Below are 17,824 nucleotides of genomic sequence, written 5' to 3'. Positions count from 1 at the left end.
GTCGCTTCTGTCTGTCATTTTCTAAAATAAAAGAATTTTTTTCTAAAATAAAAGTAGCCTAATTTACACTTTATTACATCAGTTATTTGCCAATAAGTCCCGAAAATATCGGTAAACTACGCAACGGATTTTCATGCAGTTTTTAGCAACAGATAGTGTATTTCAAAAGGAAGGTTTATACATATAATACATACACACCCGGGCGGAACTGGGGCGGGTAACTAGTAAAATATAAATAGTAGCTTAATGAGTTTTAACAGTTTTTTTATACTAGGACGTTGGTAAAAAAGCATACGGCTGATCGGATGGTAAACGGTTACCATAGCCTATGGACGCCGGAAAAACCAGGGTCACATGCGCATTGCCGACCCATAGTAAACCTTAACCCTTCTAGAAAACACCATGCTATAGTCTCTGTTTTATTATGTTGGTATAGCCACAGATCGTCGGTCCACCTTGCTGGAGGCCTTCCCACGCTGGACCGACGTGGACCGACGATTGGTCAAGATCGCTGGAAGGCATTGGATGCGAGCAGCGCAGGACCGATCGTCGTGGAGATCTTTGGGGGAGGCCTATGTCCAGCAGTGGACGTCTTCCGGGCTGATGATGATAATGATGATGATGATGATGATGATAGGCACAAATAACATAATATTATATAGTAAGGTGGAAAGGGGATCGTTAGTAATGTGGACTGATGATCCCATTGCTAACAATATACCATATCAGCTTGACCTCCACCGGTTCCCTCTGGAAACCGTCGTGATAAATTCTTGGAGAATTTGTCACTATGGGCTAACTGACTTGACCTGACTATTTTGATACTCTACTAGCTGTTCCCGCGACTTCGTCCGCGTGGAATTTAACTTTATTTTTCTAAAATAAAAGTAGCCTAAGTTACGTCTTATTACATTAGCTACTTGCCAAAAAAGATGTTACGGCCTATAAATTACTGACATTGTGTAAAAAAATGAATAAATATATTATTATTATTATTATTACTTCTTCTTACATCAGTCAAAATAGGTCCAGCCATTTCAGAAATTAGCCGGAACCAACAGACAGACAAAAATTTTTAAAAATGTTATTTTGGTGTGTGTACTGTATTTATATTCATAAGCATGTAGTAAAATAACTACTAATTTCAATATTACAAACAGACATTCAAATTTTATTTTTATGTATAGATGAAAACTAAGTACCTCCGTTCCACAGAGAAATTATTTAATTGAAAGTAAAAAGTTACGCTAGAGTACTCTGAACAATTACGTGGGATATTATAATACAATTGTCATTAAAATTACAATGAGTTATTTATTAAGTCACCATTCACTATCATTATGACTTAACCGTTAGTTAAATTTCATCTGTAAAGATTTATGGATCTCTTGACTTTGAAGAATAATTTCTCCTTCTAATACCAAGTTCCCAGGGAATTTTACTTACTCCTATTAAATCTATACACATAAATAAAATTCGAGTGTCTGTTTGTAATATTGAAATAACCGTTTTTTACAACATGCATAGGAATATAAGTACGGTACATACACCAAAATAATATTTTTTGCAATTTTTGTCTGTCTGTCGGTCTGTTTGTTCCGGCTAATCTCTGAAATGGCTGGATCGATTTTGACGGAACTTTTATTAACTGAAGTAATAGGGAGTAACTTAGGCTACTTTTATATTAGAAAAAATTATTCGTTTTAGTAAAATAAAGTTAAATTCCAAGCGGACGAAGTCACGGGTACAGCTAGTAGATATATAATAATACATAAGGATGTGCTGTACTGTTGAAGTTTGCTAAGTATATTATAATGTTATTGTAAAGTTTCATTAAAAACAATTCAGTAGAGTATGCGCGAAATAATAATTTTTTAATTCCTTTATTTGTAGCAGTACATGATATTTCCACAAGGGACAAACGAGCTTGCGGCTCTCCTAATGGTAAATGATTACCACCACCCATGAGCATCCGCAACATAAGGGGAATTGCAAGTGCTTTGTCGGCCTTTTAGGAAGGAAGAAACTCTATTTTCAATATCGTTTTCGGTTCGGAAATACCATTGCTGGAAGATTCCACAATGTTTATTGTAACTGGCTAATCAGATTTGTATTTATTATTCTAAATTTGTATTTAAATTTATAGTTCTTTTATAGTACACTAGCTACTCGCCCCAGCTTCGCCCGGGTGTACATGTATTATACATATAAACCTTCCTCTAGAATCACTCTATCTATTTAAAGAAACAGTCAAAATCCGTTGAGTAGTTTTAAAGACTTAAACATACAAAGGGACAGACAACGATGGCGACTTTATTTTATACTAGCTACTCGCCCCGGCTTCGCTCGGGTGTACATATATTATACATATAAACCTTCCTCTAGAATTACTCCATCTATTAAAAACATCGCTACAAAATTCGTTGCGCAGTTTTAAAAATTTAAGCATACATAGGAACGGACAGACAGCGACAGCGACTTTGTTTTATACTATGTAATTATTCTTTTATATACTTCATTATTATATCCTGTCAATAGTTTTTTCCATAGTTTTCCATTTATTTATTTATTTATTTTAAGTAATCAACAGCTTATACAATTTATAGACAATATATAGTATTACATAGTTAGTAAAGCCAATAACAGATACCTCATGAATTTATCTTTAATATTAAAGTTATATTTAAATTGGTTAATTAAAAACAATCCAGTTACACATTTAAACAGGTCAGAACCAAAGATAAAGAACAGGTAAGGATGAATACAATTAGTAAATCACGTTACAATAGAATGCATAAAGTCATGCATATGTACTGTATGTATATAAAAATGTGTTTCTCTGTCAGTTAAAAAGTTATCTTGACATTCCTAAGTGCTTGCTATAAATATTTATTACTAATAGGTAGAAAACTAGTTAGCTGGTTATAGACAAATAAAATAAAGCATCATCAGCATTAACATCAAAGACAATATAGACTCCATATTTCAATTTATGCAATACATATACGCGTGTGTATGTATGTACTTACGGTGTGGCAAAAAATGGCCCCGTTCCGACATCTCGATTCTCTAATGAAACTCTCTGCAAAGTGGAAGCTGATTCTTTCTGTTCAGACATAATCTTGAAACAATAGACGCTATTGCTTCAATATGTTTTTAGACGTTTAAGCTATTATATATAGATTACTAGGTATGGCTGTGACTTCGTCCGCGTGGAATAGTGACCTTGGATTTTTAAAATGTTAGGCTAATTATTTCACAAATGAGACTTGACATGACCTTCTAGTTTGAAAACTGACGAATTTCCATACAAACTCACATACCCTATTTTATTTTACTCGTCTAAGTGTAAAATTTACCACGATAAAGGTTAGACTTTCCAAACTTTGTATGTCATATTGATTTATATTTAAAACAGCCTAAAAATAAGTTTCAAGCTTCTAGCTTTGAAAATGACGATGGTTCCATACAACCTTTCAGCTCCCCTTTAAACACAAGACTTTAAAATAGAATAGAAAATCATTTATTCAAATAAACTTAAATTAAGCACTTTTGAATTAAATTTTTTTTAAATCTCCAGACTTTAAAATAGAATAGATAATCATTTATTCAAATAAACTTAATTTAAGCATTTTTGAATAGACATATTTTTTTGTAATCTACCCCTCATTCGGAAAGCTGTCTCATCACAAAAAGAACTACCAAGAAACTTGTGTGTTGCTCTTTTAAACAATCCTTGTAAGTTCACATTTTACAAGTCGAAACGTGTGAATACAAACTACCAACCAGCACTAATTTATTTAGGCTCAAATATAAAAACACAATAAGATTAAATCAGTCGTAGTGATAAAAAATAGTCAATGTCTTTTAGTTAATATCCTTTCTCAGGGTCAAGCTATCTGTGTACCAAATTTCATTTAAATCGGTTCAGTAGTTTTGACGTGAAAGCATGACAGACATAGAGAAATAGTTATTTTCGCGTATGTAATATTAGTAAGGATTGGTATAAAACCATAGCATACAACATAGAAAACCGTTTACAAAAGAGGTGGACATGTTTAGTCTTGTTGTGAAATTGTTTAACGAAATTAATTTAATTTTCATGTCTATAGAACTACCATATAATCACGCATTCCATATTAATAAATAAGACTTTCAGTTAGTATTAGTTGAGACTAAAAAGTAGTAGTAGTAAAGATCTGCAGATTTTGCCAAACTGAAGAGAATACGTCACTACACATCCTATGTGGTTGTAGCCTACTATGCATAAACGAAATATCTCCTTTGGAAAGATTATACTCTTTTCTGAGGAGATAAAAACCACCGCTCCTAAGAATATCCTTCTATTCTTGTCCCTGACGGGTCAGGAACTTTGAAAAGGCGAGCACAACAGATCTATGTAGGTCGCAGTGCTACAGCTCCATGCACCTGACAATAGGGCTATTAATAACTCAATAAAAAAAAATATAGTATTAGTCTTGTCTCTATTCTCCCAAAATTGAATTTTAAATGAAATTGTATTATTGTAAATATGTACAACATTTAAAAAAAAAATACGAGCTGAGTTTCTTGTCAGTTCTTTTCATCTCGAAATCATTTCGAACTGACGGTAGATTTGACATATCATAAGAGTCTGTAATAGACCTACATGAATAAAGATATTTTGAATTTGAATTTGTAACAACAGAAATAGAAATAATAAAATTACAAAAAGGTTAATCAATTCGTTAAGTAGCAGGTACTAACAGCCCTTGCACAGTATAAACATTTGCACGAGTATGGTTGTTGTTTTAGTCTGGGAATTTCTTATACATTTTATTATGTGTTTACTTATTTATCAGTTGTCTAGTACCCATAACACAGGGTCTCATTAGCTTGTTAGCTATTATGGGTACTAGATGGCGCTGTGTGAATTGTCCAGGATTATTATTACTACGATACTTGGTTACAGAAATCATAGTATAAAACAAAGTCGCGGTCGCTGTCTATCCGTCCCTATGTATGCTTAAATCTTTAAAACTACGCAACGGATTTTGAAGCGGTTTTTTTAATAGATAGAGTGATTGTAGAGGAAGGTTTATGTGTATAACTATCTTTTGCCCGCGGCTTCGCTCGCGTTAAGAAGTATTATTATTAGGTGTAGTTTTATCGGCTTTACAGTACTTTCATACAAATTTTCATCACCTATTTTATCCCCTTAGGGGTGGAATTTATCAAAATGCTTTCTTAGGGGATGCTTACGTTATAGTAGCTTTATGTATGCAAAGTCTCAGCCCGATCGGTTTAAAATTGACAAAGTTTCATACAAACTTTCATCCCCTATTTTATCCACTTGGGGGTAGAATTAATCAAAGTCCTTTCTTAGCGGATGCCTACGTCATAACATCTACTTTCATGCCAAATTTCAGCCCGATCCGTCCAGTGGTTTGGACTGTGCGTTGATAGATCTATGTCAGTTACCTTTGAGTTATATATATTTAGCCGGGGTAAGTACCTAGTATAATATAAACCACTCTATTCAAAATCTCCCTCTTATAACTTTCCGCATATCAGTGTAATCTCTGAAATGGTTTCCCGTTCACAGCTTATTACTCGGCGCCGCGCAAAAAAATAGAAAAGTAAAAAGTTGTATCAATGGTGGGAACCAATTTTCTATGTGGTATAACTGTGTCGCAAAATAGCTATTAGTGCATATTTGTTATCTGTTGACTTTCGTAAGGTTTACAACGTAAAATTGTGTAATTATTTATTTATTTAAATTTTAATGCACATAATTTTAAAGTACATATTGCTATGTAATATTATATTATCTGTGATATTGCGGACTTAACACCATGAGGCATTATCTACCACTCAACCATGGCAGAGAATAATTGTAATAAATATTTCATAATGGTTTTAGAGTAAGAAGCTATGGTAACTTTATACACTGATTATAATGATTTTTGAATGTAAATTTTGTTTTATGTTTTAATTTATTTCCTGTATTACCTAATTAATATTCGTGCGGGGGGATGGGGATTGGTAGTAATGTGGACTAATGACCCCATTACTAGCAATGCACCATGTCAGGTTGACCTCCACGCGGTTCCTCCTGGAAACCATCGTGATAAATTATTGGTGAATTTGTCACGATGGGCTAACTGACCTGACCTCATGTTCATCTTATCATCCTCCACTGGTGCCCCGCCAGCGTAAACCGTTAGCGCAGGCGGGTGCACCATTCCATTATCATCCATAAAAAAAAATATTCGTGCCTGACGTTCATATGAGGGAAACTCCCATAAAACAGCTCGCGCCATGATGGTATGCTGGCCATTGAGTTTAAAATATATCCAGCAAAATTTGGATGTATCACAGAATAAATACAGAAATGTTCTTGCAAATATATTTCAATATACAAAATGTTGGACAGCAACATCTACGAATACTGTTACTAAAGTAATAATTATGTCAAGTATCTGTATATTTATGTACATAGATGTAGATATAAAGTATTAATAAGTACATAAAGTATTAATAAACAGTCATATCTTACCAACAAACTGCTCTGCAGTTTAGCGAGTCATTCAGTGTATCTTTGATAAATAGATAAAAAGAACTACGGCGGCTTCAGCCTAGATTCGAACCCCTGATGGTGTCTTTGGACTAAAGACCATCAGGAGGAAGATAGCCATGAGTCCTTCCAGCCACACCCTCTATACTCCCCCCCATTTTCGTCCGGTAAAGGCGTAAATACGGGTATTTTAATAAAACCAATAGCATCTTAATCATTACATAGTATAACACAAAGTCGCTGTCGCTGTCTGTCCGTCCCTATGTATACTTAAATCTTTAAAACTACGCAACGGATTTTGAAGTGGATTTTTTTAATAGATAGTGATTCAAGAGGAAGGTTTATATATATAATACATGTACACCCGTGCGAAGCCTAATATTATAAACACGAAAGTTTATGAATATAGGTGTTTCTTCCTCTTTCACGCAAAAACTACTAAACGGATCTTGATGAAACTTTACAGTAATATAACTTATACATCAGAATAACATATAAGCTACATATTATATTGATATTTAATTAAATAGTTTATTATTATAATTAAAAAGTTATGTAATAGACAGTACAGACAGCATAATATAATGCTATCTCAAATCCACCGTCAGTTCGGAATAATTTCGAGATGAGAAGAACTGACAAGAACCTCAGCTCTTATTCTTTTCAAACGAGCTCTCAAACGAGAGATGTACGTTTTTACAAAATTACAGATTCATTTTTATATTCAAATTTAGAAGAACAACATTGAGTCAATATAAGAATTGATAAGTAAATATTGATTTTTATATATAACATATTTATTTACTCAATAGTAGAGTTTAAGAACGCTTTCATAGTTTTAAAATGTGTATTAAAAACAGTAATACTTTTACCAGTGAATATAAAACACTCATAATCGTGATACATGAGTAATGTCCACTACAGCGGCGTATAATGGTGACATAGACAAGTTTTGTGTGCCACTACATGATAAACAGATTAACATCAGCACTTTCTTATGTGGGAGTGTTTTTTGAAGTGTTTTAAAGTTTGTACATCGCTATGTTAGACATGGCAATAATAATAATAAATGTTTGTTTTACAAAACAAACACGTATCTTGTACTGGATTATTGGCATTTATTTTGTTACTCAAGCAGCTATTATATTTATTTCTTTTTGTCATTCTTGCTATTTGTCACTTTAATGTCACACAGAATCCTAAATATGTTATGCTTTTTTTTCAGACTACACTAATGGTGCAGTTGGTCTTTACAGCTTCACCGGACGATAGGGACGAGTGCAGATGGCACTCCGAACCCGCGGAAGGACTCACGGAGCGGCTGATGGCCAACTCCCGCCTGACGGATACGACTTTACTCTGAGGGCACCGCTAGGGGTTCGAACCTCGACTCAGACGAATTTAACATTACATTGCAAATTTAACCTAAACTACTAATCGCCGAGGTCGTCAAACTATTATTTGTTAGTTGTGATAGTTTATAAATTATCTTAATTGTATATTCATCATCATCAGCCCACTGCAGTCCACTGCTGGACATAGGCCTCTCCCAAGGCACACCACTGAGCACGATCTTCAGCCCTTCTCATCCAGTTACCACCCGCAACTCAACGTATGTCTACTCTCCACAGATGCGGGGCGTCCTACACTACGTTTGCCAATTCGCGGTATATTATATACCACGCGGTATACCATATAACTATGAAAATAATTGAACTTTCATACTGCCAAGAGAACTGTGCCAAGTTCCTTATCGGCTCGTATGCGGTACACCGGTTTATTTTCGATGGTCGCGGGTCCGATTCCTTGCACGGTGCAAACGTGAGTATGATTGTATCGGTTTGGGTGTTTTCTATGTATATTATGTACGTATTTACAAAATATCTAAGTATTTATATCAGTTTACCCATAACACAAGCTCTGTCTACCGTAGGACTAGGAGGCGCTGTGTGAATTGTCCAGAGTTACTTATTGTACTTATAATATGTCTGCAATAGTCCTACATAATTACAATAAATTAAAATGTAAATGTGTATCATGAATAAATATTATTATTTTTTTTTTCTCAGCTTTTGCTGGTTTCCTCCACACTTACGGGCCGAAACCAAGTAAGTGCAGAGTGTGTGTATGTGTGTGTGCGCGTATATGTATGTGTGAGTGTGTGTGTACTTATTGTGTGCCTGGTGTGACTGGTGTTATATCCTTTTCATCGATTTCGAGAAATTTTCGGACTGTACGGCAGATATTTAAGATGGCAGCCTTTTGAAGAGTGATGTAGTGTTTTTTGTATATTTAATTGTTTCAGGCTATGATGTAGGTGATAAGGTACGATACCTGTAGATGATTATTATTATTATTAATTATGAATATATTGATTTAATATGCAATCCATTGTTGATGATTAATAATGTTCATTTCCTTCCATTTCTCTCATGAGAGAAGTTGCTTTGTTTTAATTTGTAGGTCAAAAAAGCCTGTTTAGAAACAAGAGGTATATTCTCGAGTTATGGAGATCCATTCAGGTCATCTGTAATATCTGAGAATCTCTATAATACGACTACTTATTGTGATGTGGATAATATGAGCATGGATACCACTATATAAAACGTTTGTCTGTTTGAACGCAAAAATATGAGAAGCCACCAGACGGATTTGTTTATTTTATTTATTTATTTATTGTTAACAAAAACAATAACGACAAATTATAATTTTGTATTTTTGAATGTGTCGAATTTAAAAATACAAAATTATAATTTAAATCTAAAATAACAATGTCAAAATAGTCACATAAATTAAGAATATTAATAAACCTCCGCTTGAATATAATAATAATAATATCAAAAATTACTAGTAATAATACCAAAGTTAAAAATTTTATAGACCTATTCATGAGTAATGTTATATTATATTACAATCAAATAAAATTAAAAATAATTCATTCCTGTAGGACATTTTAGCTGCGTATGAATGTATTTTTTTTTAATTATATTTTTTACAGTACAACCTTTACATTACACAATAAAGAAAAAAAAAGGAGAAATAAACTCAAGAGAAAATAAATAAATATTACGGATAGGTTCAATGACACGCTACAGTAAATTAGGGCTATTGTTCTTTTATTTGTTCATGTATTATATATTGTTAATACTCATAGTATTAACATCGCGCATACTGCCATGACGCGTCATCTAACATCGCGCATACTGCCATGACGCGTCATCCTACTGCATCTGCGCGCCGTGCAATATTCTGCGTCTGTGGCGCATTCAGTTTACGCGGGAAAACAAAACTACAAAATGATTTCTTCTGCACACACTGTGATAAACTGTGGAGGACGAAAAGATAAGATAAGATGGAGCCAACTGGACATTCTACATGCATCACTAGCAATGAATTATCAATTCACATTTCTAACAATCTCCTTCCTTTCAAGCTACATTATTAAACGTGAATATTATGCGAATAGACGGGCAGCGCCACGGAATTTGTGTTAGTGTCTACAAATCCGGTTAACAAGTTAATTCATTCATTCATAATTTAATTAGCGATGCTCTTGTCGGTGGAGCTCTTGACACTTTCTACGATCTTCCATCATATGCTTTAAACCTTGATACGACACGACTCCAATTCTGTCTTACATTTATATAGATAATCACAACTAGTGGATCCGCGCTACTTCGTTTGCATTTCCTTTCCCCATGCAATATTTTTCATTGCAGCTCCGCTCCTATTGGTCGCAGCGTAATGTTATATAGCTTAAAGTCTTCCTCAACAAATGGATTATACAACACAAAAATAATTTTTCAATTCGAACCAGTAGTTCCTGAGATTAGCGGGTTCTTACAAACAAATAAACTCTTCAGCATTGTAATCTTCTATCTTCTAAATATATATAACTCAAAGGTGACTGACATAGTGATCTATCAACGCACAGCCCAAACCACTGGACGGATCGGGCTGAAATTTGGCATGCAGGTAGATGTTATGATGTAGGCATCAGCTAAGAAATGATTTTGATTAATTCTACCCCCAAGGGGATAAAATAGGGGATGAAAGTTCGTATAAATCTTCTTAGATTTTGCTTGCTACTAATTTTTTTACACACGCTAAACAAAAAGTAGAGCCGCAAAAACTACACCTAATTAATAATAATACTTACTACTACGCGAGCGAAGCCGCGGGCAAAAGCTAGTATTAGTATAGATTTATAGGTGCAATACACTTCCGTCATTTTGAGATCAGTCCATCCGATCGCGTCAAGTTTGTTACATAATTAATTAGTTGTAATAATTATAACAGTGTCGTAATATTGCATAACTCTGAGAGAACCGGTTGCCATCTTTTCTTTATTTACATTGATTCAATATCTTGGATTTATTTTCTTTATTTGTTTATTAAGAAAATAAAATTTATTCACTGTTTGGCTGAGGCAGTGAAACTCACAACCTCCAATTGAAACTTACGATCTTTCAGAACATGGTTATGGGCAGCCGCGATCTTATTTTTGAGGAGGGGTAAAAACCAAATATACCTTCCCCCCACTTTCCCAACACCACTTCAGCCCCTCTGGATAACATTTTTGCAATATACGTATTAACATATAATATGTGCAATAAATATAGTTGTTATCTAATATATAAAATTCTCGTGTCACAGTTTTCGTTCCCATACTCCTCCGAAACGGCTTGACCGATTCTCATGAAATTTTGTGAGCGTATTGAGTAGGTCTGAGAATCGGCCAACATCTATTTTTCATCCCCCTAAATGTTAGGTGTAGTCCACCCTCAAATTTTTTTATTATAAGGCAAAACATTGTTTGCCGGGACAGCTAGTAATTATATAAATATTAAGGCTTTTTTAACAATTATGTCTTCATATATACATACATACATATAAATAAAATTGAAGTGTCTGTTTGTAATATTGAAATAACTGTTTTTTACTACATGCATATGAATATAAATACGGTACATACACAAAAACCACTTTTTAAAATTTTTGTCTGTCTGTCTGTCTGTCGGTCTGTTTGTTCCGGCTAATCTCTGAAATGGCTGAACCGATTTTGACGGAACTTTTTTTGGCAGATAGATAATGTAATAAGGAGTAACTTAAATTACTTTTATTTTCGAAAAATAAAGTTAAGTTCCACGCGAACGAAGTAGCGGGTACAGCTAGTAATATTAATAAGACTGATAATCATTATGGAAATGAAGTACTTATATTCACAGACCTCATTTCTATTCTCAGATAGTTTACAGTTGATGTTAAACTCACAGTATCGTGATTTCTGCGGTTAATTAATAGAGCATGACATTATCTTATTGACTTGTGAGGAATATATTATTACAGATTTTTTTTAACGGATGTTAATGGAATAGTGCAAGCGTTTAGGGATTTACACTGATTGAGCATCAGTGGATGTTAAAATGAGAAGGATGATAAGATGAGCATGAGGTCAGGGCAGTTAGCCCATCGTGAAAATTCACCAGGAATTTACCACGATGGTTTCCAGGGGGAACCGCGTGGAAGTCAACCTTATAAATGGCACATTGCTGGCTAAGTCTACAATCCTTTTCCTTTTTTTTATGGATGATAATGGAATGGTGCATCCGCCTGCGCTAACGGTTTACGCTGGCGGGGCACCAGTGGAAGACGATAAGATGAGCATGAAGTCAGGTCAGTTAGCCCATCGTGACAAATTCACCAGGAATTTATCACGCTGGTTTTCAGGGGAACCGCATGGAGATCAACCTGACATGGTGCATTGCTAGCAATGAGATCATCAGTCCATATTACTAACAATCCCCTTCATAGGCATTATACTACATTATATAAATTATACGTACTGTATGGTAATCAATAGTATTAATGTATATAAACACAAAGTTACAACGTCGCTGTCTGTCTGTCCCTATATATGCTTAAGTCTTTAAAACTACGCAATGGATTTTGAAGCGTTTTCAAAATCCATTGCGTAGTTTTAAAGTTTTCCGGCTTATAATACGGGTGTACACCCGGGCGAAGCCGGGGCAGGTAGCTAGTTACTAATAATCATTTTCCTCCCTATTATAGGCTTTTTTTTTCGTACTACTCTAATACTGTTGGCCGCAGCTGGCCTTTACAGCTTCACCGGACGTTAGGGGGCGAGTGCAGATTGTACTCCAAACCCGCGGAAGGACTTATGGAGCGGCTGAAGGCCAACTGTCTGAGGGCACCACTAGGGGTTCGAACCTCGGCTCAGGCCGTCGTAATTTCGATCCCCGTTTGAATTGGACGGGGGATCGATCGGAGGGGCGTATTAGAGGCATTATACTACGTCCCCATAAATTATACATACATAACAGTATGGTAATATTTGTGATGGTTGTATTAACTCCAGGTCCTACAGGTTAGACAGAGAAAGCCAAATGACAGAAGTTTCTATACTTACTAGCCTTAAATATAAATTCAAATCGCTCTAAAAAATAGGGGTTTTGTGATAAAAGGGTGAAAATTTAGGGTTGTATGTATTTTTAATTAAAAAAAATTGACCAAAAATAAAACACAATTGCTAGGGGTGGAGAACCCTTATCACTTAGGGGTATGAAAAATAGATAGTAGCCGATTCTCAGAACTACTGAATATGCATATAAAATTTCATAAAAATCGGTCAAGCTGTTTCGGAGGAGTATGGTAACTAACATTGTGACAACAGAATTTTATATATAAGATACATAGATCTTGCTTAATGTATATTTATTCTAAATATACACGCCTGCCGCTTATTGTTGAATTACAGTTTTATCAGTAAATTAATAAATGTTTACTGATATTTTTTTATAAATAATGTGGTATTTAACTAGTTAATCATTATACAATACTTTATGTATCTTGATTAATAACTATATGTTATTAATTCCATATTTACTTTGATTAAATCCATTGTAAAATACATAAATTAAATTATATGTAAAACTATTGGTATGTTTTATTTTTTGTTTGAGTATCTCTTTTACATCAAAGATTTCATAGTTTGCTATTAAAAATATTTTATTTATTTATTTATTTATTCTTTATTGAATAAAAAAAAATGTTGTACAAGAGGCGAGCTGAAAGCCGTATGGCATTCTCTCCCAGCTAACCTTAGGGTAGAAGCAGAAAGCGTAGTGGGGTATTAGCGAGAGCTATTTTAAATTTGCTAATACATATAAATAACTAGCAAGATATATATATATATTATATAAATATGTATATGTATTCTATTTATTCCGTAATATAATAAGGTTCAATATATTATGAAGTTAAGTTAAGTAAATATCATTATAAGTTACATTTTATTAAGTAATAATTTATCTTACCTGCGCTAAATTCAACGGCGCTCTACCTGGAGGTGTCGTGACTTGGCTGGCTACCAGAGACGCCAGCGCCACTCTCTGGTTTCCCGACATCGCTCTGATGATGGGGAGGATCTGCGCAAACTTGCCAACGTGGTCCTTCCTTTCCATTGCCTTCATCACCGCGTCTTTTATCATCCCTTCCTTAGATCTCAGTTTGTAAGACGGAGTGTAATTAATTGTTCTTCTTGTTGTTAACGCTTGCTTCTCAAATAACGGTTCATCTTCTATAGAGTCTATATTATATTGGGGTCTGTGGGAATTAGTGACCCCCACAGGTTTTAGTATCTTCACTGGAGGTTTGACTATAGTCTGATAATACCTAGACTCCTGGGCTATCATCATTTCATCCGGATCGCTCTGGAACTCAAAGTCTTTAATCTTGTCCTCTCCCCTCACTATACATAAAATTACAAATAACGATACTACTTTGTACGCCATTTTAAACGATTCAACTCAATGTCATAATTTTTAAATAATCTATTTAAGGAGCACACATAATCATTTTCACATTATTAACATAGAAAATCGCGTTTGTCCCTGCCGTTGTAAGAACGAGGTGCGCGCGCGTTGCCTTCCTCGATTCACCGTAGAATGAATGCATGCGCGTTCTCACACACACAGATCTCATCTCTCATATTTACAGGTGTCAGATTATACCGGAACTGCCAACTTTCACCACCTTAGGGTCACCGTTGTTTAGATTATGATAAGTCATCTAATTATCAATGTCACTACATCGCACCATCACAAAGCACAAAGGATTACGTACTGTATAGTTTGGCAAATCGGCAAACTTATATTTACCATTGTTATTTTAAAATTTAATCAAGACTATACCTTATTCGTTTTAAAAATAGAGTTGACGGGCAATTTCGGCGTCGGTTGTGTTTTTTGTAGTGATTTGCATTGTCGATACTTGATTTTTTCGATGCGTAAAAATGCTTTCACGGTTAAATGGTGTTATCAAATTATTACGAAAGCCATGGATAGTATTCGAATAAGTATCTACAAGTTACAGTTGCGGCCCATAAAACTCGTTTGCATACAGCTTTCCCTTTCAATGACTTAATATGAATAGATTTGGTGACGGCAAAAATAACATTGTTGAATTAAAACATGTTATATCATTGGGGTTTTTGAAGTCTGTCATTTCTATTTTGGGAATAATATTTCATTTTAAGTGTAAAACAGTCATGTTTAATGTTTCAGTTATTCTCCTGTACATGTTGAGATTTACAAATACATTTTTATAGTTTTTAATCACAGTGATTTTACTTAAAACGGAGTGTTTATGGTGAATTTTTGTCTATCAATGCGTCCGTCTGTCTATCCCAGCATTATATTATTATATCACATCATCATCATCATCATCATCTGCTTCTTCCTTATCCCATTTATTTGGGGTCGGCGTAATATGTTTTTCGCTTCCATTCATCCATATTATTATATTATTATGTCACAATCGTAGTAATATTTTATATTATAATATGATTATATGATTTTTGATTATTGATATTATATGATTTGTAATAATTAATAATAATAAATAATAATTAACAAGTGTAATAATTACAATAAAAAAAATCTGCTCAATTTTTTTTTATAGATATAATCATACTGCCCTCTTGATGGTAAACAGTAACGTGTGCGTTGCCGACCCATAAGGAACATTAACTTCTTAAAAAAATCTTATGCTGTAGTCTCACCATAAAACCTGAGCAGGTGATTACTTCTACAATATAAGTGTATGTGGGAGGAAGCTCCTCTGAAACCGCATTGTTCGAGACCACAGGTTCTAGCGTGTGGGGATGAATTCCTGTCGATGTCCTGACTTCATTCTGATTCTATGATACTGTACTAGTGTCCCGCCGGCTTATACGGTATATGCCGGCCGGACACTAGTACAGAATCGCGCAGGTGATTGAATCATTCCATTTTCATTCATTTATAAAAATATATAATGTAGTGACTGTTATAATTAGAACTAGAGGGTGCGTGTGTGCGCGGGCCTCAAGAGGCCCGCGAGGCGTTGTCGCTGATTTTTTTTGTGAAGACGGTTTTCATTTCGAATAGACTTGGTTGGCAAGTAGAGTTGTCTGTTTTGATACGAAATCATTCATGTGACTTCAAATTGTAACAGTGTGGCAAAACTTTATGTTGTAATGTTCACAATACAAAACCTAACCTAACCTACCTTTCTGTATACTATATATATAAGTTTTTAATGTAGAGATTAACCTACCTTTTTGTTTACTATATTATTCTGAGGGCATAATTTCTACTGTAAGAGTCGCAATAGAAATCCTAACCAAACGTAACTTTCAGTATACCATTTCGACCTGTGGCTTTAATTTTTATTGCAATAGGCACAATACAAAACCTCACATTACCTACCTTTCTGTATACTATATTAATTTGGGTTCACAGTTTATAATGTAGAAATCATAATACAAAACCTAACCTAACCTACTTTTTTGTTTACTATATTATTCTGAGGCCATAATTTCTACTGTAAGAGTCGCAATACAAAACCTAACCTAACCTACCTTTCTATATACCATTTCGACTTTTTATTTTTTTTTATTTTGGCTTAGCTACCCGGGTGACAAAAACATTTCGTCCATACATTGTCAACTCCTTCTAATAGTTTACTATGAAAACCGATGTATCAAACTTACATCGGTTTTCATAGTAAAGTTTTCCAAATAATTTTGATAATAACCACTCAACACTCTTTTAATTAAAATATCATAAATATTAAAATCGGAGAAAGTTTTTAGCGCTGGCAATACTAAGATTCAATGCCATCCCATAAAAGCGGACTCGCTGCATGGTTACAATGTACCAAAATAAAAAAATCTTCCAAATTTTGTTCAAAGCCAACCTCGGCGACCATCTTGGATTTTTCCATTTTGATACTTCTGACGTATATATTACATGACGACAGATATATTTCGTCCATATAATGTACAGAGACACGGTCCTTTTAAAATATTCGGTCGGTTCCTTAGTAAATATTACTTTCTACGAAAATCTATGCATGGTGTTGCCCCCTAATTTTACAAAAAATTGCATAAAACTATTAAGATGAGATTTATTATAGATACCCGTCACTTTTATGTTTAAATGTCGAAAAAAAATTCCCACATTTAAGGTTTGCAAAATTACCCAAAAATCGGGGAAAATTTGTAGCCTATATAATACTTCACGTCTTTGCTCCATAGAAGTAACTTGCTGTAAGAAATAAAATACTACCCCAAAAATGAGTTTTAAAACGTCCCTAAACTTGTCATCGGGAATAAAGTACCCTAACTCGGCCGCCATCTTGAATGATTCCATTTTAAATAGTTGTTTTAACATATACACCTTGGTGAGAAACATTTCGTCCATACATTGTACAGAGCCAAGGTAACTCCTTCTAGTAGTTCCTAAGTACTGTTTACAATGGAAATCTATATATGGTGTTGCCAGCTCATTTTAACAAAAAACACCTAAGACCCCTTGGGGATTATTTTTGACAGATCGTCATCATTGTTTGGTCTAAAATGATGAAACAAAAAATTCCACGTTTTTTTTTACTTCTACTTTAAAATCGGGGAAAATTTTTAGACCAGATAGTGCTTCGTACCCAGAGTTTCCACTGTTCCATAAAAGTCAACTCGCTGCAGTGACGATGGGTACGCGCGAAAATTGAATTTAAAAAAGTACCCTAACTCGGCCGCCATCTTGGATTTTTACTTCTTAATACTTTTGACGTATTCACCCTAATAACAGAAACATTTCGTCCATACATTATGTAGAGTCTCGGTGACTTCTTCTTGTACTATTCCCTAAGAAAACTGATCTAAGATGTTGCCAAATAATTGTGACAAAAACCAATAAGGGGATGATT

At 34.3% G+C, this 17,824-nt stretch overlaps 1 protein-coding gene across 1 annotated transcript in view; it reads right to left on the bottom strand.

The window, feature by feature from the left end:
• Positions 1 to 14,413, bottom strand: part of LOC131844847 (neurotrophin 1-like) — a 31,534-nt gene extending 17,121 nt beyond the window's left edge. Inside the window, 1 exon segment of the mRNA XM_059193828.1 lies at positions 13,894 to 14,413. Within this exon segment, the coding sequence (XP_059049811.1) occupies positions 13,894 to 14,370 (477 nt within the window). The 5' untranslated portion in view covers positions 14,371 to 14,413.
• Between the last annotated feature and the right edge of the window lie 3,411 nt (positions 14,414 to 17,824).

This window comes from Achroia grisella, unplaced genomic scaffold, assembly GCF_030625045.1.
Source record: "Achroia grisella isolate CSIRO2021 unplaced genomic scaffold, CSIRO_AGI_Agris_v1 utg4142, whole genome shotgun sequence".
NCBI classification, from domain to species: domain Eukaryota; kingdom Metazoa; phylum Arthropoda; class Insecta; order Lepidoptera; family Pyralidae; genus Achroia; species Achroia grisella.
The sequence above is the reverse complement of the archived record's forward strand: the minus strand, read 5'-3'. Positions and strand labels throughout refer to the sequence as shown.